This window comes from Oncorhynchus mykiss, chromosome 8, assembly GCF_057628025.1.
Source record: "Oncorhynchus mykiss isolate SJ-2025 chromosome 8, ASM5762802v1, whole genome shotgun sequence".
Taxonomy (NCBI): Eukaryota; Metazoa; Chordata; class Actinopteri; order Salmoniformes; family Salmonidae; genus Oncorhynchus; species Oncorhynchus mykiss.
This window is the reverse complement of record NC_143029.1, coordinates 25,074,811-25,097,282: the sequence shown is the minus strand read 5'-3', so window position 1 is coordinate 25,097,282 and position 22,472 is coordinate 25,074,811. Positions and strand designations below refer to the sequence as shown.

Sequence of the window (22,472 nt, the reverse complement as noted above, 5' to 3'; positions counted from 1 at the left end):
TAATCACATGGACATTTGGCCAAATGACTGAAAAATCTTGTCACATTTTAAAGGACGCTAACAGAGGGACAGGAGGTGCAGTGGTGAAGTGTGGGTAATAAGCTCCACTGCTGTACAAAGGTCAGGTGGTGCGAGTTTGGTTTTAGTCAGACTCCGGTCGAGTACCTCTCCTCATAGCTACAGTAGTTAGTACGACAGTGATACTGACTGCTCCGGCTCTTAAACGACATCTATGGAAGTGTTGGCTAAAAGTCTCTAAACAATCCATCATACTGTCATATTATGACATAGCTAAACCAAAACCATATATGTGACCCGTTTCAGGAAGCTAAGCGTATGTCACAAGTCATAACTTCACAGGAGAGCCATTTGAATGTTGTTTTTTTTGTTTTGTTGTGTTCTAAAAACATATATAAATGCGTTTTTGGGCTGAAATGACTTCTAGAATGTGAACTTTCATGTGCCTTAATAACAAACTTGTATGCCATCTGTAAATAAAAGTTACAATTACGAGACTTGTTGGTAAAGCCACAGAAAAAGCCAGCAACCTTCCCACTAGCCATGATTGGCTGAGATAATGAGTGGGCTGGACATGCCGAGAGATAAGTTTGGATTAGTCTGCCATATAGAAGGCTTCTGTCTATTTGAGCTGGTTGGTCTGTGTTGGTAATCCTGTGGAACGTTTTTTTTTAAATGTTAATGATTATGTGGTGGAGCTGCAAAAGTGTTGCTCTCCACTTTCTGGAGGATCGGGTGGAATTAGAGTACGATAGCTAAAGCGATGGAGAAAACACCCATCTCCGGATTACATCTTCAAACTTGGGGCAACCGTGGCATGGCATCCATGACATGGAGATACGTGCATCATGCAGGATGGTGTTTAAGGATAAGATAGTCTAGCTAGCAAAATTTCAGATATTACACAATTATAATTTTGACAAAGCGGATTACTTTCAAGCCGTAAAGTGTACGGTTAGCTGGCTGGCTCCCTAGCTAACGACACATGTATGACATTATTATTCATATCCCAGAACCGTTTGCTTGCTAGTTAGAGCCTAATGTTAGCTAACTAACAGTAAACCTGGTTGGTTTGCTCCCAGCAGATTCATGCAGGGTAGTAATGACATGATTTGGCACTATGTTCATTGTTGTTTAACTAACTGGCTGGCTCATTAGCTAACGTTACGTGTGTGATTTTACACGTTATTTATCTGGCTAGGTTCATTGTTTACCTAGCTAGCTACCTTCCTACCGGTCTTAAGCTAAAAAGTGTACAACACCTGTTGAATATGGCCGGTGTCAGTAAAAGCATAATGAGGCCTTCCGTGTAGCGCAGTGGTCTAGCTGTGCCACTAAAGATCCTGGTTTTAGTCCTGACTCTGTCGTAGTCAGCCGCAACCAGGAGACCCATGGGGCGGCACACAATTGGCCCAGCGTCGTCCGAGTCAGGGGAGGGTTTGGCCGGCAGAAATGTTCTTGTCCCGTCGCACACTAGCGACTGCTGTGGCGGGCCGGGTGACGCTGACACGGTCGCCAGGTGTACGGTGTTTCCTCTGACACATAGGTCCGGCTGTCTTCCGGGTTAAGCGGGCATTGCGTCAAGAAGAAGTGCGGCTTGGCTGGGTTGTGTTTCGGAGGACGCACGGCTCTCGACCTTCACCTCTCGAGTCCGTAAGGGAGTTGCAGCAATGGGACAAGACTAATAACCAAATTGGATAACACAAAATAAAAAGTAAAATAGAAAACAATGAAATTGCAGAACTGGTTAGGCTGTTTTCATGTTGGAGGTAAACAAAATCGTCCAGAGTGTCAAGTGTGAGCTCTGAACGCACAAAGAGCGAAACGAGATAGGCTTAAAAGGGTGTGAACAATGCTGAATGGGTGTAGACAAAGCAGAGCTCTTCACTAGATACCAAAACATTCAAAGGCCATTTTCTCAAAAGTGAGTTTACAAGTTGATCAACTTTAAAAAGGATAATTACTTTCCCAATGTTCCTCAAAAATGCAGTGTATGATAACATTTTGTAGCTTTGAATCTTTACTTTTATCCAATGTAAAAAACACAATTTCAAATTTTGCTACATAAGACCAAATCCAGGTGGTGAGTCACATATTTAAACCACAAAATATAAGGCAAAAGCATACCTGCTCTCCACAATAGGGGCCTGATGCGTGCTTGGTTTTGATAATAGGTCATTAGAAAGCTCTAGTGTTTCCTGGAATCTCCACCCCTACATAGAAGAGAGGTTAAACTCTGGCGGGGTTGTCTTGGCTCTGCCCCCACAGCTTTTCTCCCACCAACGCACACTAATTAGTTGAGCTTTTCAGGCAGTTCACACTTTGCTAAAAAAGAGGCCCTTTCAGAAGATCTGCTTGTACTTCGCCAGTTCGCCAGTTCTCTTTCCCCTAGAAGTTTCTTTTCTCAATCAATGCGCCAAGCGGTCACGAAACAAAGGAGAGTGTTCTCAGTCAGGGGAGTTCATGTGTCAAATTATTCTCTTTCAGTGTTCCATTGATTGTCACACAAACAAAGGAAAGATGTTTGTACGGGTTAGTTTATTATCTAGGGCATTGTGGGGTTCCTAACTCAATGCCTTCACCTCCACCATAACCTTGGAAGCTTTTCACCACCTCGCTCTTCCTTTAAAGACTAGACTTTTTCGGAGGCGAACAGAATTTAGATTTCCCTGCATTTTGTGTTGCCTGGGCAACCCCTTTTATGTGGAAAAGTATTCTGCGTTAACTATTCAATGCGCTCAGCATGGAAGACTGCACACAGGCATACGAGGCCGAACAAAGCAAGGCTGCATTACAGAGCTAAACTGCTGGTCTGTCTCATCTGTATGCGTGGATCGATGCACCCTGCTCTCAACAAATTCGTCCTTTAGGCAGGACCATTTCTGATGTATGCCACAACACTGAGAATTCATCAATTGTGAGCAAAGAGAGAGAGAAAGCTAAAAAAATCATGACATTTCCAGTGTGTTCTGGTGGGTCTGCATAATCACCCGTGTCCTCCTCCATACAAGCACAGCTACATCTGCCCTCTACCCATACTGGCCCTAAGCTTCTCACAAATGACAACTTTGCATCTAAAATGTCTCCATATATAGTGACAGGGCCGTGCAGCAAGGCTCACTGCTGTGCTGCTGATGCGTTCGGCTCCTAAATGGGCTTCAAGTGTTCTACAAGAAGCAAAAGGGAGCAGGGTGAAAAGACAGGGCTGTGTCCAAGCACCCAGAACTTAGCACCACTGAATATTATGCAGAGTATGTAAAGTGATGGCTAACATGGACACACAATAACACAGACAATCCTAGCAGAGTGCACAGCTCCAGATGCATGGGCGCTGCAGTGATTCTAGCCCTATGGGGTATAGTTGGCACTGGAAACAGAGGTCACGTGCTCCAGAGCTAACCCCTGACAGGGGTTTCTACCCAGGCTGTAGAGCAAGAGACTGTATGAGGATAATTGAGAGAGCGACTGCCACACTCAATAACACAGGCTGGCTGCCTACGCTACAGTAGCATGCGGCAGCAGTAACAGGGTGAATAGCTTGCAAGAGCTGAATTTAAAAAACACACACACACCAGTCAGCGCTCGGCAGGCAGCTCCAGTCGTATTGAAAGATTTCCAGAGACAGCTTCTGCAGCAAGGACGACCAACTTGTTTTACTGTCTCCATCAGTATAAACAGGGTTCTGCTTCTCAAAACACCAGGTTTCAAAGGATCTACAGGAGGCTAACAATACTTTGACGCTGTCACGGATCTGGTGAGCCGGCCGGGTGTTCATTTCAAGCATATGTAGTGGACAGTGACCTGCTAGCTAAGGGTTCACCATGTTAGCAGTGCAGGGGCAGCAAGGGCGCAATATTAATCCCTTTAGCCAGCACTGTAGGAGTCTCTGTAGGTCTGCTTTTCAATCTCCCTAGAGACCCACCCTGCTTTTAGAAAACAGATCAGAGCAAGGTAATCCCATTGTCCAGGCCTGGCACATCTGTTCCAGAGTGGCACTGCTGTGTGGCAGGTTCGCCGGCACACTATGGAATGAAGGCCTGTCTGTGTCAGTGAGCCATACAGCCTGCTGCGTGTCAACTCACTGATATATGGGGTGGGGAAGGCCGTGTAGGCCCCCTCTAACACGCTCTTCCCAGACATTTCTTATTCAGATCAATAAAACATGAATTGATATCAATGGGAGACTTATGAGTCATGTTGCTCATAATCCGCAGTGAGAGTTAAGATGGTGGACGGATGGGAATGGACTGAGGAGAGCATGCAGAGAGATGTACTGACCAGAGAGAATGGGAATGACCATGTCCAAAAAACTATTAGGTCAAATACACTGAGTGTACGAAACATTAGGAACACCTGCTCTTTCCATTACAGACTTACCAGGTGAAAACTATGATCCCTTATTGATATCACTTCTTAAATTCACTTCAAAATCAGTGTAGATGAAGGGAAGGAAACAGGGAAAGAATCATTCTTTAACCTTGAGACATTTGAGACATTGATTGTGTATGTGTACCATTCAGAGGGTGAATGGGAAAGACAACATATTTAAGTGCCTTTGAACGGGGTATGGTAGTAGGTTCCAGGACAAGAACTGCAACGCTGCTGGGTTCACACTCAACAGTTTCCCCTGTGTATCAAGAATGGTCCACCACCCAAAGGACATCCAGCCAACTTGACACAAGTATGGGAAGCATTGTGTCAACATGGACCAGTATCCCTGTGGATGCATCCCTGTGGAACGCTTTCCACACCTTGTAAAGTCCATGGCCCGACCAATTGAGGCTATTCTGACGGCAAAGGGGGGGGGGGGGGGGGGGGGGTACAACTCAATATTAGGAAGGTGTTTTTAATGTTCGGTATATTCAAGACACACCCAAGACCCCAGGGTAACTGATCCCAAGGACAACAGGAGAGGGGTGAAAACCACATTGGGCCAAAGGCAGAGAAAGCACTGAGCATTTCTTTATAAAACTCTGATATTTCATCTTAGGACTTGACAGCTAACAGGTGTTAGTGGTAAACATTGCCCTTTTTAATATAAATAAATTGGGTCCGGATCGGATTGTCCTCAGGTGGGACCAGAGAAGACCTCTACCGTACACGAACAAGACCTGTCAATCAAAACTCTACATCCACACCCCTCAAAAGGTGCTAATCTTTGACCCCTGTTATAGATGCCAAGTTTACCTTGCAGGCAACTATTCCATCGCCAGAGAGTGAGAAAGGAAGGGAGAGAGTGAGAGTGTGTGTTAGAGAAAGAGACAGTGGGCTGGGCATATGTCAGGGTTTTATCCCCTTGCCACCTGGCCCAACCACTCAACCCCCACAGCAGGGGGCAGGGCTCATGGCTTCGCTCCATAGGGACAAATGGTAAAACTGTAGGCCGAATCCTGTTTCAGGTAAACACAATGTAATATGTTATTTTTTTAAATGCAGTCAATGTTTTATAGACCGTAATAAATGGTAACTGATATAATTTGTAAGGTCATACCAAAGAAAATGTTGGAAAACTTGGAATAATACCTCAGGAGGTTAAAATAACATTCCTGTTTTAAAGAGCGAGACGACAGGAAGTTATAACAGAGCTTAACATAACCTATTTCCACCAGGACTTTAGAGCAGCATTTATAAAAGGACTGTTAGCAAAAGCAGCATTGTTCACTTTATAAATAATGCTGCCCTCATAATAAAAGGAAGCCATTATAGTAATCCTGTGTCATTTGACCAAATATAGGAGGTTTAAAACAAAAGTTGTCCGCTTCCTGTTCCATGAAACCTGAATACAATGTTAAAAGCATAATTACAAAAGGGTGACTTGACACTGGGGAGTTGACACTGGTTGCTTGGTATGCAGGCGTTGAGGTACAGCCGATTGATGCTGTGGTACTGAGAGGCCAGTCATTCTAATGGAGGAGAGCGTCGCCCTGTCAGCATACAACAACTTTCTACTCCAGTACAGAAGAAGAGCAAGAAAGAGAAGAAGAAAAAAAATGTCCAATACAACTGGACAAAAACAAGAAATTCCTCACTGAGCCTGTCACTTTGGCATCCTCCAGGCTCCCTGTACTGCGGCAGTAAGTCACAAGGCCCTCTTCACAGAGCTCCACCATGTGTAGAGGAGTGATTCATGTCAGAGAGACAAGGCAAGACAAATCCTCCATATCTTTAACAATGGATCCAGTTCTGTTCCCTTATTTTACTTGTGGGTTGGCTCTATTAAGTGGCAAAGCAGAGGCATGAAGAACACAAAGGGTGAGGTGGGGGTGGGGGTTGAGTGAGTTATCAGGACACACTGACAGCCCTTTGGCTCTGCTGCTACGGTCTGATATAACTCACCACCACGAGATACGTCACCAGATAAAACTGTGTCTACGCACACAAAGACAGAGCATCTTACTTATACCCATTTAAACTGAGCATCACACACGAAAGGTGGGGGGGGGGGGGGGGGGGGGTGTAACACAACAGACAAAAATGTTTTAATGAAGTCAGTGGATTAAACATTACATAAAATAATTTGAGTACAAAGTCACTTGTCTCCTGTGAAGCAGCCCTAATCCTGGTGATTCCCTCCTGGGTCCACTTTCCTTGGAGGAACAATCGCTCAGAGATAACTGAGTCTTTTCACATTGAAAGATGGAACTCCTCTGCAATGACGTCAGATAGAGACCAAAATAATTAAAAAATGTGTTATAGAAAGGCGGGTTTGCAGTTTTCCGGTGAAATGATGAGAAATGAGAGATTAGGGATGGATAGCCAGAGAGAGGGAGGGACAGGGGGATGAAAAAAAGCAGAGAGCAGATGGTAGAGGGTCGAGCGGGTGATGGAGCCTGAAAACGTCAAAAGAAACCATTGGAGCACAATAACTTCTTTCTTACAACCTATTCTGAAGACTCATGCCACAGTCTTATGACAATCAAATGAGAAATGAGATCCCGTTACTGCTGTATGGTAGAGACTATCTGTCATTAAAGCCTGGCTTTCCTCTCACTCACAGCTGACTGTGGAAAGAGACACACACACCCCTCTGTTCACCCCTCTTGACTGCTGTCTGATGAGCCACTAGCACAAATAGGCTCAAGAAAAACTTGGATCAAATGATTTGTTTTACGGTTTTGGGGGTGAATCCATTCCATTAAAAACCAGAGGCTGAATATAATTGTGGCAGTCACCAGGAAAAACTCAATTGAAATACCAGCAGCACTTATACAAATCTTTTTGGTGTGATCAAACATAAAATATACAAGAATTACTAAAATCAACCTCTAAAAGTTATTACCCATGGTGTAAGAATAACAGACTAATAACAATAATAGAGTAAATCTCAATACCAGCCTTTGTCTTTTAATCACATGAGAGTGGTTGTCTTATATGAGTAAAGCTTGGGGCCATTTCAGTGGCTGCTATTTCTCAGCATCAGTGTGACTGCAAAAGGCTCCTCAAAAGGAAAATGCAGTCAGGGGTTGTTACTTTAACACATCACAGCAAAGTCGCCTGATGCTCAATTATCTAGTGGGACTGATACAACATCAAGTGTGCTTCACTTCATATGATGCATAACAGACTCGTGGCTCTATTTTGGCACATCATGGGTTAGGGATTTAAAAGGAACAAGTACAGTTCAGCATTCATCACTTTGACATAGTGAAGGTGTCTTATGTTGACAGGTCTTTCGGCTTATAGTGCCTGATTAGTTCATGGAGAAAGACAACCTCCATGCGGCCTGTCCTGAGACACACCAACAAATGGCCATGAGTCTGTCAGGCCAGCAGCTTGGCCAGCCAGTAAACCCAAACACCAACTTACACCTATTGGACAAACCCACCAGTCACATCTAATAGCCTAGCCCCCCTTTTGGCACTCATGTTTGTTGACTAATGAACAAAAAGAGAAAATAGAAAACAAGCAAGTTGTAAACATAGTAAATGGTGGGTGAATTGGAAGTAGTATTCTGTCATTTACTATTTCCATAGAATACTACTTCCACCATTTACTGTCATCCACTATTTCCATGGAATACTACTTCCACCATTTACTGTCATCCACTATTTCCATGGAATACTACTTCCACCATTTACTGTCATCCACTATTTCCATGGAATACTACTTCCACCATTTACTGTCATCTACTATTTCCATGGAATACTACTTCCACCATTTACTGTCATCTACTATTTCCATGGAATACTACTTCCACCATTTACTGTCATCCACTATTTCCATGGAATACTACTTCCACCATTTACTGTCATCCACTATTTCCATGGAATACTACTTCCACCATTTACTGTCATCTACTATTTCCATAGAATACTACTTCCACCATTTACTGTCATCCACTATTTCCATGGAATACTACTTCCACCATTTACTGTCATCTACTATTTCCATATAATACTACTTCCACCATTTACTGTCATTTACTATTTCCAATAAGTAATACGATCACGGATCACCAATCAGCAAGGTGGATAAAAATGATTTGAGAATTCCAGCAGTGTTTTAGTTCCTTGGAGCAGTCAGAGCCATTGTTAAATGAGGTTCTATTGGAGAGATGCCAGCAGCTGGCCCCATTTAGGACTTGTTGAGTCATGGATCTGAGTAGGGGTCACCCTCTGACTGTGACCCAGGTATTGACATTTTGAACTCTCCCTAGCCCACAGACAACTCCCTCCACTACAATGTGATGAGAACACTAACAATGAGTCCTTTTTTTACAAACAGCCACAAGACTATGTCACTTATACACTTATGATAATACACTTATCTTTATCAACAACTTCTTACTGCTTGAATACAGGCATAGACAAAATATTAGACTATCTGAGATGTTTTTGTTTTGTTTTGTCCTGGGATTAAACCTGCAGAGACAACATGGGACACCGGAGTGCAGTGGAGTGCATCATCATCAAGCGTGACATTGGTGGGAGAATGACCTTAGAGCACTAACAAATCATTATGAATTATATAAATCATACTTAACAAATAGAGGTTTAAAATGGTGTATAAATATGTTCAATGAGAATACATGTGTTTGTTTCAAGGCACAGCAGTCAGTGAGTGTACCCAACCCTTGCGGAATGAACCTGCATATTTGTCTGTTAAGAACAAAATCTTATTTACAATGACGGCCTAGGAACAGTGGTTCAGGGGCAGAAGACAGGCCGAAAGACACATTTGTTTGTTTTTTACCTTGTCAGCTCGGGGATTCGATGTAGCAACCTTTCGGTTACTGGCCCAACGCTCTAACCACTAGGCTACTTGCCGCCCCATAGCCCTGTCGAGTTGTCAACATTAACGAAAAATCGGATGTTATAATTAAATGTATTTGTCACATTAATTCTATCATTGTCGTGGATAATCCCCAAGATAATATGTATTTTTTAAATTAAATGACACAATGAATTAAACCCTATTGACCGTATCATGCACAACCCTAGGGGAAATGTTTCTTTCTGGAGGCGTGTGTAGGTGTGACATTGTATGAAATCATTTGTTTTTCAGTAAACCCTGTAATGAGCAACCACTGACAATTGCGCACTACATGCCTTGCTATTTGACATGCAAGGAGGCAACATCCATATCGATATTGCTGCACTGCAATTTGCTGTACATGCAGAATATAAAACCATTTGTGCAAGACAAACCACCAAATAACCAAACGAATAACCTGCATTTTATCGCTTCCGAATAGAAACGTTGGACATATAGCTTCACTAAAAGTTAGCTGAGTGAATTTACTTAGATTTTGGCATCATGTTGCATCCTTTAATGCTTTTTTAAAATCAAGACTTTTATCAATTACTCACCTCATGATGATTCTGTCACAGGCCTAAAATAGTCTCTTCGTCGAGGGCTTAAAATGTTATCTGACTGATGACTTATCTCGCAATAGTTTTCAGAAAGTTCGCACTTGAATATGTCACAAAATAAGAATATCAATGTAACGCCGCAGGACGAATTTGGTTCACAGTTACATCCAGTAAAGTAAAAAAAAAATGTTTTTAATGATTTATCCTACATGATCTAGTGCATCTCGTCACCGTTTATGAAAGTCTAATGAAAGAAAAGAGGAGAAAACAATGGTTTTCACTGCTGAGACTCCAGTCGTTTCATGTAGCGGCAGCGTGCCGCTGGGATCCCGGTCTCTCTGCTTCAACACTGACGCAAAGCTTTTCTCAACTACGTGAAGTACGTACAGACGTACAGAACATACAGGACGACACCATAGAGATTTGTAGATGACTCTAGTTCCCCAAAACTCATTGTAGCATGGACACGGCCATCGAGGACTTTCACCATTTTGAAGTAGTCAACTGGCTGAGACTTCCTATGTGTTAATGAAGGATCACATAATTCCATCCAGGTTAGCCAATGCATTATACTTATGAGCAAAAGCTGAATTCCATAACTGCAGATGGCAGTAAATCGCCAACCTTGACAATATACCTGTTCAAACAACACACTCCAGGTGGCAGGCAGTATGCACCCTTTCAGTTTGTTTACCAACTTATAAAAGTAGTAGAAGAAGAAAATGGACTACTTAAAGTGTTGATTACTTCAATGGTGCTGCCCTTGTGCTCACATATGCTAAAATGGGACAGATACAACATTGAGATCTCTATACGTTTTTATGGGCCACACCCCCTGGGATTATTGAGAGCTCAAAACGCAACAGAGATAGTGCAAACGTTATTTTATACCTCAAGGGGTGCAAGTGCCCCCTTGCGGAATTTTTGAATGAGACCTTTATGAGGGTGTAATAAGCAACCTCAGTGCGCCGCTATGTGGATGTCGCTTATTATTGTCCCCCACGATGAAATCTATGGAGGATTAAACGTGCCATAAATTATAAATAAATACACGCACACATAAATAGATAAATAAATGAACAAATACATAAATCCAGACATAATTAAATAAATGTGAAAGGAAATACAAAAATACTGACCAAAATTCATACATTCTCTACATATCTGTACGTATTTAATTATGTATCTGCGTATTATCTAATTATTCAAACTTTAATTCATTCTATTATTTTACATATGTATTCATTCATTTATTTATGAATTTCTTCCTCCAATATGATAATGAGGGGGTGTCAATCAAATGTCTGTGGGTGGTATCACAGCGTTGTATGAGATTGTCAGTTTCTTGGCAACTTCTTGCATGGAATAGCCTTCATTTCTCAGAACAAGAATAGACTGACGAATTTCTGAAGAAAGGTCTTTGTTTCTGGCCATTTTGAGCCTGTAATCGAACCCACAAATGCTGATGCTCCAGATACTCAACTAGTCTATAGAAGGCCACTTTTATTGCTTCTTTAATCAGAACAACAGTTTTCATCTGTGTTAACATAATTGCAAAAGGGTTTTCTAATGATCAATTTGCCTTTTAAAATTATAAACTTGGATTAGCTAACACAACGTGCCATTGGAACACAGGAGTGATGGTTGCTGATAATAGGCTTCTGTACGCCTATGTAGATATAACATTAAAAATCAGCCGTTTAACAATGCCTACACTGTATTTCTGATCAATTTGATGTGATTTTAATGAACAAAAATGTATTTAAAAAACAAGACAAGGACATTTCTAAGTGACCCCAAACTTTTGAATGGCAGTGTATACCTCTGAGCCTCTCTAGCCTCTCTCTGCACCTGGCATCCACCAAATGCTGCACTATGTTCCCCTCCACAATTACAACACTTAACCTTCACATTGCCCCCACATTCACTGTAATCCTGTTCCTTTCCACACTTAGCACATATTTTATTTCCTTTACACTGAACAGCTACATGTCCCATTCTTTGGCATTTAAAACACCGCAATGGGGATGGGACAAATTCTCTGACATTGAAACTAAGGAATCCTATCTGTACTTTTCCAGGCAAAACCTTCTCAAACGTCAGCAGCACTGATAAGCTTTCACTTCTTTGACTCTCTTTTCTACTGATTAACCATTTGGCCTCAATCACTCTATTTCCTTCACATTTTCCTGAATATCATCTATGGAAGTATACAGTGCATTTGAAAAGTATTCAGACCCCTTGACTTTTTCCACATTTTGTTACGTTATACAGCCCTATTCTAAAATGGATGAAAGAAAAAAAATCCTCATCAATCTACACATATAAACCCATATTAAAAATTAAAAACAGAAATACCTAAGTATTGAGACACTTTGCTGAGACTCAACATTTTCATCACAGGCATCCTGTTTCCATTGCTCATCCTTGAAATGTTTCTACAACTTTATTGGAGTCCACATGTGGTAAATTCTATTGATTGGACATGATTTGGAAAGGCACACACCAATCTATATAAGGTCCCACAGTTGACAGTGCATGAGGTCAAAGGAATTGTCCGTAGAGCTCAGAGACAGGATTGTGTTGAGGCACAGATCTGGGAAAGGTACCAAAAATGTCTGCAGCATTGAAGGTCCCCAAGAACACAGTGGCCTCCATCATTCTTAAATGGAAGAAGTTTAGAACCACCAAGACTCTTTGTTTAGCTGGCAATGGGTGGAACTGAGAAATCGGGGAGAAGGGCCTTCGTGGGGGGGTGACCAATAACCTGATGGTCACTCTGACAGAGCTCCAGAGTTAATCTGTGGAGATGGGACAACCTTCCAGAAGGACAACCATCTCTGCAGCACTCCACCAATCAGGCCTTTATGGTAGAGTGGCCAGACGGAAGCCACTCTTCAGTAAAAGGCACATGACAGCACGCTTGGAGTTTGCAAAAAGGCATCTAAATGACTCAGACCATGAGGAACAAGTTTCTCTGGTCTGATGAAACCAAGTTTGAACTCTTTGACCTGAATGCCTAGCCTCACTTCTGGAGGAAACCTGGCACTAGGGAGATGGGAGACTAGTCAGGATCGAGGGAAAGATGAACTGAGCAAAGTGCAAAGAGATCCTTGATGAAAACCTGCTCCAGAGTGCTCAGGACCTCAGACTGGGGCAAATGTTCACCGTACAACAGGACAACGACCATAAGCACACAGCCAAGACAACGCTGGAGTGGCTTCGGGACACGTCTCTGAATGTTCTTGAGTGGCCCAGCCAGAGTCCGGACTTGAACCCGATCGAACATCTCTTGAGAGACCTGAAAATAGCTGTGCATGAAGCTCTCCATGCAACATGACAGAGCTTGAGAGGATCTGCAGGGAAGAATGGGAGAAACTCCCCAAATACAGGTGTGCCAAGGTTGTAGCGTCATACACAAAAAGACTTGAGGTTGTAATTGCTGCCAAAGGTGAGTTAGCAGAGTACTGAGTAAAGGGTCTGAATACTTATTTAAATTTGATATTTTAGATATATTGAGCCTGGTTACCACAAAATATTAACAATCTACCATTTCCAATGAAACGGGCTAATTTGACTTCACCTATCTCGTTCTCTACAGCATTGGTTAGTCGGATAGGGTGTAAATGAGACCCTATGGTTTCATCAAACCCCATCCCCACTTTCCACTCCGACACATTATTACTCATGCTTCTTACCCTGGCCCTCTTTATGCTTTCTTTACAAGACACCCCACTGTTTTCAGTATCATGCTCTCTCTTCTTCCTAAGTCTTTCCACTACAGACCATTCCAGTCCTTGACCCTCATCCTCCCGCTCCATATCATCAGAACCGGCACCCATATTGTCCGCATTCCAGCACAGCTGCTGCTCCTTCTTCTTTTTCAAAGTTTTATTTACAGACTACATCAAAAAATGTGTATTGCCCCGACCTACTGAGTGAGGTAAAAACTAATACAAAAAAGGATTAATACGCATTAGTTTCAAAAAACGAAACAAAAGTCAATGTATTCCTTCACTTAGTAAATGTACTCAGAGCACAACATAAGGTCTGGGGCCTGAGAGGGGGAAGCATCTTCAGACAGTATTCTCTGCAAGGTTTCAGCCTTGAAATCCTGGAGATCCAATAACCTTTTAGCAAGTTTCTTCTATTTTTTTGTTCGCTTGTCCTGTACAATTAATCAGCTGTGCAATAAACGCAACAAAATCAACCTTCTTCACAATTAGTATTTTGGGATCTCTCAACTGACTGACATTCACGGACTGTTGGGCATCATCAACTGCCATAGTTTCATTATCTCTACTCTCTGCTTTGACAGTTTTCACTGCCTCTGCATAGGAAACCTTCAACAGCCCTGATCCTTCCTACTTTGACCTCCTTCACCCTAACAGGGCACTCAGGGAACTCTGGACCGTTATTCCCATCACAACTGCAATACCGTGCATCCTCAGAGTCTTCAACAATGATATTCCGATTACAAAGTCTTGACACGTGGCCAGACTTTTTACATTCATGACATTGAAGTGGCTTTTGTACATAAGCTCCCAGCGCATAACTCATATCCCAGCTTTACATGGGCCGGGAGAACTTCATCAAACATCAAGAATAAAGAAAGTCTTTCCTCCTTTCCATTCACAGTGCGGGATATAAGCAACTTGAATCAACTATTCCTGTCATATTCATCTTAATCCATGAAGCCTCAATATCCATCGACACACCAGCCAGGTATGGCATCTTTTATCAGTGCCCTACTGTTAAATATTACACCTGAAAGGTCTTGGCTGATTACTTTTGATTTTCCCATGATGTCAAGCAAAGAGGCACTGAGTTTGAAGGTAGGCCTTGAAATACATCTACAGGTACACCTCCAACTGACTCAAATGATGTCTGTACAGTGAGCAGAGACTTGTAGATGACCTGGAGCCAGTGGGTTTGACGACGAGTATGAATCGAGGGCCAGCCAACGAGAGCGTACAGGTCGCAGTGGTGGGTCGTATATGGGGCTTTGGTGACAAAACGGATGGCGCTGTGATAGACTGCATCCAATTTGTTGAGTAGAGTGTTGGAGGCTATTTTCTGAATGACATCGCTGAAGTCGAGGATCGGTAGGATGATTTGATATTGGCCATTACCACAAAGAACAGCGCTTTGCCGTGGTATATTGGCCATATACCACAAACCCCCAGGGTGCCTTATTGCTATTATAAACTGATTAACCAACATAATTAGAAGAGTAAAAAGTATGTTTTTGTCATTCCCGTGGTACACCGCTGATATACCATGGCTGTCAACCAATCAGCATTCAGGGCTCAAACCACCCAATTTATAATTATAAATAAATCCCATTTGCACATGTGCATAACTATAGATAAATCTGAGAGGAGAGTTTGAGTGATGAAAGTTGGACAGAGGATCTCGAAATCTCTGTGCATGAAACACTTGGACAAACTTCAAACACCGAATGTTAGGCTATTTTCTGGCATTATGTGCCAGATGTTAAGACTACAACCCAGTTTAAATGGCCTATTTGGGAGATGTACTTGTTTTTTCAATATGCATAGGCTACTGACTAAAATCTAGGTTTATAATTGCATTAAAATGTTGCCATTGTTTGCTGAGCAAGACGCAGGTAGCCTATACCCCTGACAGGCCAACATGCAAACATCTCATTTCAGGGAAACGTCTACAATGAAACTGACATTAAATGTGGCGAATGATACATTTGCAAAAGAGCTGTGACCATGATCACAATTGATAACTTCCAATTTAATTATTGGCCATTAATAATTGTATAATAACACAAGGCTTCAACAACAAACTGAGTTATAAGCTATTTATTAAATATGTTTGCCAGCTCCAGGTAGACTACACAAGTGGCACATTTTGATTTGCAATGACTCCAGTGATATCTTCAGTTCATTACTTATTTATTGTATCAAATGGTAGGCTACAGTAGCCCGCAATGGCATATAAATTAATAGGTGACTTGATGGCCATCATATGCACATGTAGCTTATCATCTTTACATTTAATGTAATTTTCATTTCATTCTCCACTTCGACCAATCTTTCTAGCCTACCTACAATTGGTAAAAAGTTGTCACGACGTGCGCGCGTGCTGCTCTGTCTCCGTGACTCAGCTGCCTCTGCTGCAGCACTGCTCACACACTTGCGTCTGGGAGCCAGCCAATACAAAATTCTCCAGACCTCCAAGGGAGGAGTAACAGCGACATGATTTTGGAAGTATGGCAACACAAGACTACTACTAAGCTAACATACGGAATTGTTTTAAGATGGTCATACCAACGATAATTTAGCAATTTGATTTTGAGTTTTAGGTCCCCTGTTGGTAAAAAAAAATGAATTTGGTCTTAGTGCTATTAGCCCATAGAAACGCATTGAATAACAGAATCATACATGTAAAAAACGGTCGAAAATGCAAAACTGTTATCGAAAGCAAGTATGTTTTGAAGGGTCTGTCCGATATCTGAAAGATAGAAGAAAGCTCAGGAAAATGAAAAGATTGTGTGGAATTATGTGGAATTCCCTTTATACCTTTGATGTGGAAGATTCATTTTTCGGCCCGGTACTGGGTTACTTTCAGACGAGTCCGGTGACACTTTAGAGTTGTCATATGGTCTGACAAACCCCGTGTAGCTCTGCCACAGTGGATTGAGACGCAACCCATGAAAAACAGATATATTTACCTTAAACAGACACACTTTGATGGGGATTTATTTACTATGACTGGAGTGGAGCATGGGGGGGGGCCTCAAGCAGATACATTTTGTAAAAAATATATTATGCCCAGCTCATAAGGCTCCTTGATGATGTGTGGCCTGAGGCAATGGCGTCTTCTTCCTAATGGTAAATCCACCAATGCTTGTTTCAGATTGAGGATTAATTATAGGCTACATGAAAAGTATACATTATGCTTTTTTTTGTCCTTCCTGGAACAGGGAGGAGAGTCAGAGTATCTCAGAGACTGAGATGAAAGCTGATATAGACCTATGATACTGGCCTTGAGATTCAGTGGCCTATTTGATTTCTTATTCAAGTTCATTTTTTACCTGGTCTGTGCAGCAGCAATTAATGTAGTTAAATCATAAATAGCTATTTAAACTAATTACTATACAAAACAAACAGTGTGTTATATGTCCGGGGTGTGGCCAAATTTTTACTCTATAGAGAAAAAAATGACTCCAAATCCAATCCTCCTACTATACACCCAAAATTGCAGTGCCTTAAGGGTGTATTATAGGCCTATCTGGCTGTTAGTGACAGAGGTCAGAGATGAGCCTATTTCTACATGATGTCCTGCCACAGGTGGCCTGAACTTGTGACTTGTGGCTGGGTTAAATCAGGGAGACAGCCCTTTCACTGTCATCCATCAATCTAATCTATAAATCACTGTGTGAAGCAAATATGCAACTCTGATGTCACCATCACTAAAACGGACCACTAGTGACATAGCCTGCCATGTTAGTAGCCTATGTGACAAGGGTGATGATTATGATACAGATAAATAGAATATGAGTGAATCGTCCAAAAATGTATCAAATGTAAAGTGCATAATGCCAGTTGTTCAATGTTCCCTAAAAAGAGGAGGATGAAAACTAGCTAAAAGTCATGTTCATCAAATTAAATGTACATTCATGTCCAGGTCTGCTTCACTAAATTCAGAGGTGGAAATGGAAGTTGTTTGTAAAATTAATTTGGTTAATAATATATACAGTGCCTTGCGAAAGTATTCGGCCCCCTTGAACTTTGCAACCTTTTGCCACATTTCAGGCCTCAAACATAAAGATACAAAACTGTATTTTTTTTGTGAAGAATCAACAACAAGTGGGACACAATCATGAAGTGGAACGACATTTATTGGATATTTCAAACTTTTTTAACAAATCAAAAACTGAAAAATTGGGCGTGCAAAATTATTCAGCCCCCTTAAGTTAATACTTTGTAGCGCCACCTTTTGCTGCGATTACAGCTGTAAGTCGCTTGGGGTATGTCTCTATCAGTTTTGCACATCGAGAGACTGACATTTTTTCCCATTCCTCCTTGCAAAACAGCTCGAGCTCAGTGAGGTTGGATGGAGAGCATTTGTGAACAGCAGTTTTCAGTTCTTTCCACAGATTCTCGATTGGATTCAGGTCTGGACTTTGACTTGGCCATTCTAACACCTGGATATGTTTATTTTTGAACCATTCCATTGTAGATTTTGCTTTATGTTTTGGATCATTGTCTTGTTGGAAGACAAATCTCCGTCCCAGTCTCAGGTCTTTTGCAGACTCCATCAGGTTTTCTTCCAGAATGGTCCTGTATTTGGCTCCATCCATCTTCCCATCAATTTTAACCATCTTCCCTGTCCCTGCTGAAGAAAAGCAGGCCCAAACCATGATGCTGCCACCACCATGTTTGACAGTGGGGATGGTGTGTTCAGGGTGATGAGCTGTGTTGCTTTTACGCCAAACATAACGTTTTGCATTGTTGCCAAAAAGTTCAATTTTGGTTTCATCTGACCAGAGCACCTTCTTCCACATGTTTGGTGTGTCTCCCAGGTGGCTTGTGGCAAACTTTAAACGACACTTTTTATGGATATCTTTAAGAAATGGCTTTCTTCTTGCCACTCTTCCATAAAGGCCAGATTTGTGCAATATACGACTGATTGTTGTCCTATGGACAGAGTCTCCCACCTCAGCTGTAGATCTCTGCAGTTCATCCAGAGTGATCATGGGCCTCTTGGCTGCATCTCTGATCAGTCTTCTCCTTGTATGAGCTGAAAGTTTAGAGGGACGGCCAGGTCTTGGTAGATTTGCAGTGGTCTGATACTCCTTCCATTTCAATATTATCGCTTGCACAGTGCTCCTTGGGATGTTTAAAGCTTGGGAAATCTTTTTGTATCCAAATCCGGCTTTAAACTTCTTCACAACAGTATCTCGGACCTGCCTGGTGTGTTTCTTGTTCTTCATGATGCTCTCTGCGCTTTTAACGGACCTCTGAGACTATCACAGTGCAGGTGCATTTATACGGAGACTTGATTACACACAGGTGGATTGTATTTATCATCATTAGTCATTTAGGTCAACATTGGATCATTCAGAGATCCTCATTGAACTTCTGGAGAGAGTTTGCTGCACTGAAAGTAAAGGGGCTGAATAATTTTGCACGCCCAATTTTTCAGTTTTTGATTTGTTAAAAAAGTTTGAAATATCCAATAAATGTCGTTCCACCTCATGATTGTGTCCCACTTGTTGTTGATTCTTCACAAAAAAATACAGTTTTATATCTTTATGTTTGAGGCCTGAAATGTGGCAAAAGGTCGCAAAGTTCAAGGGGGCCGAATACTTTCGCAAGGCACTGTATGCGTATATACACTGCTCAAAAAAATAAAGGGAACACTTAAACAACACAACGTAACTCCAAGTCAATCACACTTCTGTGAAATCAAACTGTCCGCTTAGGAAGCAACACTGATTGACAATACATTTCACATGCTGTTGTGCAAATGGAATAGACAACAGGTGGAAATGATAGGCAATTAGCAAGACACCCCCAATAAAGGAGTGGTTCTGCCGGTGGTGACCACAGACCACTTCTCAGTTTCTATGCTTCCTGGCTGATGTTTTGGTCACTTTTGAATGCTGGCGGTGCTTTCACTCTAGTGGTAGCATGAGACGGAGTCTACAACCCACACAAGTGGCTCAGGTAGTGCAGCTCATCCAGGATGGCACATCAATGCGAGCTGTGGCAAGAAGGTTTGCTGTGTCTGTCAGCGTAGTGTCCAGAGCATGGAGGCGCTGGGAGGAAATCCCTCAGGAGACCATCCGCCACCTCATCAGGAGCATGCCCAGGCGTTGTAGGGAGGTCATACAGGCACGTGGAGGACACACACACTACTGAGCCTCATTTTGACTTGTTTTAAGGACATTACATCAAAGTTGGATCAGCCTGTAGTGTGGGTTTCCACTTAAATTTTGAGTGTGACTCCAAATCCAGACCTCCATGGGTTGATAAATTTGATTTCCATAGATCATTTTTGTGTGATTTTGTTGTCAGCACATTCAACTATGTAAAGAAAAAAGTATTTAATAAGAATATTTCATTAATTCAGATCTAGGATGTGTTATTTTAGTGCTCCCTTTATTTATTTTAGCAGTGTATATAAAAAAAATTAAAAAAAATCAATAATCATATAGGTCAATGGACTGCTCTTGTTTGTCAAATCTCTTTGGTTTGTTGCCAAACGGGCCATTATTTAATTAAAAGTGGAAATAAATATTGAAATATTGAGTCGAATTTCTTATACTGTGTGTTTTATTCTGTTGAGAATAAGAATTTTGTCAAGAAGAATGAAACCTAATTATATTCATTTCTGTTCCGTTCACTTTCTTCTAATGAAAGCTCTCTCTTGCGCTCTTGAAAAAACATACCGTAAACTGCTTCTTTCTGCCACCTACTGGCTGATGTGTGAAGTCCACCGTAGTTGAATAGCAAAGATTGTGGGTTTCTCTCTGGAGGAGTATTAATGTCTCGTAGCTAAGTAGAATCTTTGCTAAAATTACGACGTACCTTGAACTCCACAGTATTGTGCTCTGTGATTGGTCAGCACAGCACTCGTCCAATCACAGACGTTTGTATACATCGGTCTTTTCTGTCTGGTGGTTCGCTGATGTGGTTTTTAAGAAGTTAGCTTGTAAACCTCACAGGCCAATTTAACCAGTTTTTCTCTTAGATTTTAGTTCTTATTCACACGGATTATGCCTTACTATCAAACATGGGAAGAGTTCGCTCGTGCAGCAGAAAAACTATATTTGACAGATCCAATGAAGGTAGCTAGCTATCTACGACATTTTTCTGTTGAGAGCAAGCTTGAAATCTTGATAGCTAACGTTAGCTAGCGAGCAAAATGTATTTAGGAATGGTTATTTTACAGCACAAATAGATGTGTAGCCAATAATAACTATCACTGTTAGAGGGATGGAGTCTAGGTGCAGGATAGCTAGCTAGTTTGTTAGCCGTTTTTAAAAGCAATGCAGCCAGCTGTTAACAGTAGTTAACGTTACATATGGTGGCAAATGTGAATTGGAAGGAAAACGACTGCCTAACTAATGCTAGTCAACTTTTGAAATATGTGTGAGCATCATGAAGATAATCAACCATGGTGTAATGCATATATGCAGCTATGGCTGTTGCCTATTTCAATAAGTAGGCTAAGCGTTTTCAGTTATGTTTGTGCTTTCTTCTCTCCTTTTGATACAGGTCAGGGTGGTTCTCAAATACAGACACTGTGATGGTAACCTTTGCATCAAAGTCACCGATGATGCAGTGGTAAGTTCAAGAGAAGACAGTCTGCTCCCTTTGATCAGATTTTGCACATCTGTTTGTATTCTATATAGCCCAATAGTGGACTAAGGGAGCCTGATGTAACTCCTAGTCTAGGGATCTTACATGCTCTGGAGCCAAAACGTCCAAATACTCCCACCTAAACCTGAATTGATTCTCAATTGTGGTACGGTTCTAAAAACATGAATCCCTCTACTTTCATATCACATCAACATAATTTCACAAATGCAAAATACACACTTTACTGTACACTGTCAACTGGTTTTAACAGTTACAGCTGACAGTATTTTTCATTGACAACATGTTTGTGGCATCAGTCTTCCTTTTAAACATGTTTAGAGCAAGCATCAAGGCTCTTAATAAAACTCCCCCAATCAGAAGATACTATTGTCATATCCTACATAGCTACACTAATCTGTTGCTTGCAAGACTTTGTTGACATGTAGGTTTTTCTTTTTACAACCAATTTTGGCCTCATGTTGTGAACTATTCTTCTGTTTCCCTCTACCTAATCCACAATTCCTTCTCATATTCCATTGCAGTGTTTACAGTACAAGACGGACCAGGCCCAGGACGTGAAGAAGATAGAGAAACTGCATGGCAAACTGATGAGGCTTATGGTGTCCAAGGAAAGTGGTGCCATGGAAATGGACTGAACCCCCTTACACATAGTTGTATTAACTCTTCTTTGAGTCTAGACTGTGGTGTCAATAGCACAAACGGAAGAGAACGGAGCTGGAATGACGACGTTGGATCATGAGAGGGGAAATCAAAAATGAAAATGGAGAGCATAACCTTCGCTGCTCTAAAGAGGGATTTGCTGAACCTCTTTTAAAAGAGCTTTTATTTATTTTCATTTTTAAGATGGACTAAAAACAGATGGAGAGACGCATGTCTATTTATGTATGTTTTTTTTTTCACATCTGGAAACGTTCATGAACATGTTTAAGTGAATATGAATGAAGCATGACCTTTTTGATATTCGCACATGCTATTTTAGTGGAAGAAACATGCCTCCAATGTAATTTAGTAAACTAATAATTGCGTTACTCAATAAATGTTTATATACCCCCATAACAGCCAACATCTCTCAATAACTCAAAGATTTTGATTTAAAGCATTGTATGATTCCATTTCAATATCTCCCCATATTGCTTTTGTTCAAGCTACCATACTAAGCACACAGTGGCTGAATGTTTTCAAATGTTCCCTATTAATAATCAAGAATGCCTGATTTTTCTGACACCCTCCATTGATTTGAAAATAACTTCTCCTCAGATCAGGTCAGCACCATGCT

At 41.5% G+C, this 22,472-nt stretch overlaps 2 protein-coding genes across 10 annotated transcripts in view; one reads left to right on the top strand and one right to left on the bottom strand.

The window, feature by feature from the left end:
* LOC110529212 (protein enabled homolog) overlaps positions 1-10,206 on the bottom strand; it is a 150,802-nt gene extending 140,596 nt beyond the window's left edge. For 6 of the 9 annotated variants that reach the window (XM_090243011.1, XM_090243014.1, XM_090243017.1 and 3 more), the window contains exon 1: positions 9,828-10,206. In XM_090243011.1, coding sequence (XP_090099137.1) covers positions 9,828-9,832 — 5 coding nt within the window. In that variant the 5' untranslated portion in view covers positions 9,833-10,206. The remainder of the gene's footprint in view (positions 1-9,827) is intronic. The other 3 variants (XM_090243010.1, XM_090243023.1, XM_090243027.1) reach the window with 1 other exon arrangement.
* Positions 10,207-20,505: 10,299 nt separating this feature from the next.
* srp09 (Signal recognition particle 9 kDa protein) lies at positions 20,506-22,248 on the top strand. The gene is given in 3 exon segments (NM_001160617.2): positions 20,506-20,661; positions 21,092-21,160; positions 21,718-22,248. Coding segments are annotated over 3 exon segments (255 nt in total). The 5' UTR covers positions 20,506-20,589; the 3' UTR covers positions 21,832-22,248.
* The last annotated feature ends 224 nt before the right edge of the window (positions 22,249-22,472 follow it).